The 3191-nt window shown below is 25.6% G+C and overlaps 1 protein-coding gene across 1 annotated transcript; it reads left to right on the top strand.

Moving 5' to 3' along the window:
• Nucleotides 1–521: 521 nt before the first annotated feature.
• On the top strand, nt 522–809 carry FOIG_13324 (uncharacterized protein; the record flags this gene model as incomplete). Its single annotated transcript, XM_031214475.1, has 1 exon — nt 522–809. One exon carries the CDS (start codon nt 522–524, stop codon nt 807–809), a length of 288 nt encoding a protein of 95 aa, XP_031055846.1.
• Between the last annotated feature and the right edge of the window lie 2382 nt (nt 810–3191).

Here is a 3191-nt window from a genome sequence, read left to right as displayed (position 1 = left end):
TTAACTTTTTATATTAATTACTTAAATTATAATAATTTATTCTTAGTTTCTAAGTTATATTAATTTTAGCCTTTTTTATATTTTTAAACTTATAATAGCTATTTTAATTATAATAAGGCCTATTATAAAGTTAATTTTATTAAAGTTTTAAATATTATTTAATTAGATATTATTTTTTTTTTAAAGTTTATAAGTTAGCCTTAAAAGGTATATCTAAGCATCTCTAAAGTTTAATATAATTTAAATATTTATTACCCCTTAGCAGGTAAAGCTTTATTAAGTTAATATTATTATAGTTAGCTGCCTTAATTACAGCCTAAACCTAGCTGCATATAACCCAGCTAGAGGGCCTTGCTCTTCAGCTAGCCCTAATCTTCTTCCTATAATCCACTTTAAAGGCCACTCTATCGCCGACCCCTGCAGATACCACGCTTAAATCATCCACTGCCCAGTAAGTGATCCGATCCGATTATATACCTTATGATCGCAACTGCTAACAGCATTATAGATTTACTGCCACGATGCCTGCTGTTAGAAGAAGCCTACAGCCACCTGATCCTAATAAGCCTTATCTGACGAAAGGCCACGATATGACCTGTAAAATCAAGCAAGCTATTAAGAAAGATGATCACGGCGAGCTTCGTGATATAGCGATGGAAATCGGAATAGACTGGGGAAAAGAGGATAATGCCGGCCGCGTTAGATCGGCAATCTTTGGTTGCGAGATCCTCGGCGGCTTGCATAATAAGTGGCTCGAGGCCATCTGGTGGCAGGCCAAGAAGGTACTGGAGAAGACTGAGCCTCGATGAAGGCGAGGGGGACGGCATACCGCGTGATCTGGGATGGAAGAGGGGTGATCGTGGGGTTTGGGAAGAAAATGTATTAAGTTTTTTATAAGTTTAGTTGCCTAAAGTCAAAGACCATTGGTCTCAGCGGCATAAAGAGGGTCAAATGGGTCACGGGACACAGCACGTAATAGATTCAACGGATTAGCTAAACATCAGTGCACTATTAATATAAACAGGGGTAATTAGATATTATATTTTATAATTATATTTTATATAAGCCTAAACTAATTATAAATAATAATTAAATCTTTATATTTAGTATTACAATCCTAGCAGTTATATTATATACACCCTATAATTTTCTCTATTTAACCTACTAACCAGGGAAGGACTAATATTTATAAGACTAATAATATTCTAGGACTATATTATTCCAGGACTAATAGTAACCTTATATTATATTATTCTAAGAGAACTACCTTTAGTATATAAAACATATTTATTAATACTTTTATAGGTTCTAGCTTACTAGCTATTAATAAAACTTTTTTATATTAATTAAGCCTAATATATATTAAATCTACTATTAAGAAAGGTAATACTTTAATAAGCTTAGTATTATGCCTTATATAATCTACTAATAATAAACCTAATATAGCTTAATTTATTTATAGTTAGAAACTAACTATTATATATTAATAGCTCTTATTTAAATTATATTATATAATACTAAGTAATATAAATATAATAGCTGCTTATATTAACCCTATCTAGTAATATACTATACCTTATACTACTCTAGCACCTACTAATAATAATTAGGATATAAATAATAACTCTAAGAGTAATACTAACTTTAATATTATCTAACTTTATTAGTAGATAACTAATATAATAACTAAAATAAATAATTTTAGATAAGCCTTAGTTAAAGCCACTATACTCTAGGTATAATAGGCTACTAATTACTAGAATATAATTTAGGAAATATATTAGCTTACTGCTACTATAGTAAATAGAAAAGAATTAGGAGAAATTCTTAAGCCTAATATACCTAAATAGTTTAATAGAAACCCTACTAAATTAGCTACCTTTTTTACTTAATACTAAGCCTATATAAGCTATTTTCTAAACTAATTTACTAATAATAATAATAAAGTTATATATATATTAAGATATCTTAAGGGTAATACTACTTAATAGTTTTAACTTATACTAAAAGAAATTACTATTATACTAGAAGATAAACTACTACCTAGAACTTTTTAAATTTATAATAACTATATTAAATTTAAGAAAGCTATATAATAAGTATTTAAGTTAGTTAATAAGAAAAGCTAAGTAAAAAGAAAGATTAAAGTACTTTAATAAATTTAATTTATATTAAAGTATAGAACTAAGTTTCTTTAATTAGCTACTAAGCTAGGATAGGATTAGAAACCCCTTATATTACTTTTTTTTAATAGACTTAAAGAAATAATTTAGGCAGAACTTTATAAGGAAGCTAGACTAAAGATATTAGTTAATTATATTAATAAAGCTATTAAAATTAATAATATATAATTTTAGTAGAGAATCTATTATAACTAAAATAATTAGAGATAATAAAGAAATAAGCTATACTATAATACTAACTAGGGAAAGAAATAAAATAATAATACTTCTTATAGTATTAACTTTAGACTAAGGACTATTAGAATAACTAAGAAAGATAAATCTAAAATTACTTGCTAAAACTGCAGTAAAAAGGGGCATTATAACCTAGAATATAAGAATCCTATTAAAACTAACTAGAAGTATAAACCTATTCTTAAATATAAGAAAATTAATATAATTAAAAGAGATAATAAACCCTAAATAGTAATTAAAACTATTAATATAACTAGAATAAGATATAACTTATTTAACATAGGACTTACTACTAATATATATAACCTATTTCTTAGTAAGGAAGAAACCCTTAAGAAATATTATTAAAACCTAAACCTAGAATAATAACCTACCCTAAGATACTTAGCTCTTATAATAATAATTTATAAGTAAAATAAAAGTAAGAAATAGGTAAAGAAAAGAGTATATAATGTAAAAAGATAAGAAGACCCTAAGTTTAAAAGAAAAAAAAGTAAATAATAAAAATAATAAAAATTAAAAGTAAAATAAGAAGTAGAAGTTAAACTTAAATAGATATTAATACCTGAATTAGGAATATAATACTTTACTAGAGGGAAATTTATATTTATAGTTAGAAAGGGAAAGAAAGTTAACCCTAACTTAGATAATAAACTAAGTACTAAGGAGATTAACTAGGAAATTAATAATATTCTTATTAAAACTACCTTATAATACCTAAACTAATATATTAATAATCTAAATTATTTAAACTCTTATTAAGTCTAGAAAGAA

The sequence above is a fragment of the Fusarium odoratissimum genome, assembly GCF_000260195.1.
Source record: "Fusarium odoratissimum NRRL 54006 unplaced genomic scaffold supercont1.32, whole genome shotgun sequence".
In the NCBI taxonomy this organism is placed as follows: Eukaryota; Fungi; Ascomycota; class Sordariomycetes; order Hypocreales; family Nectriaceae; genus Fusarium; species Fusarium odoratissimum.
The sequence above is the reverse complement of the archived record's forward strand: the minus strand, read 5'-3'. Positions and strand labels throughout refer to the sequence as shown.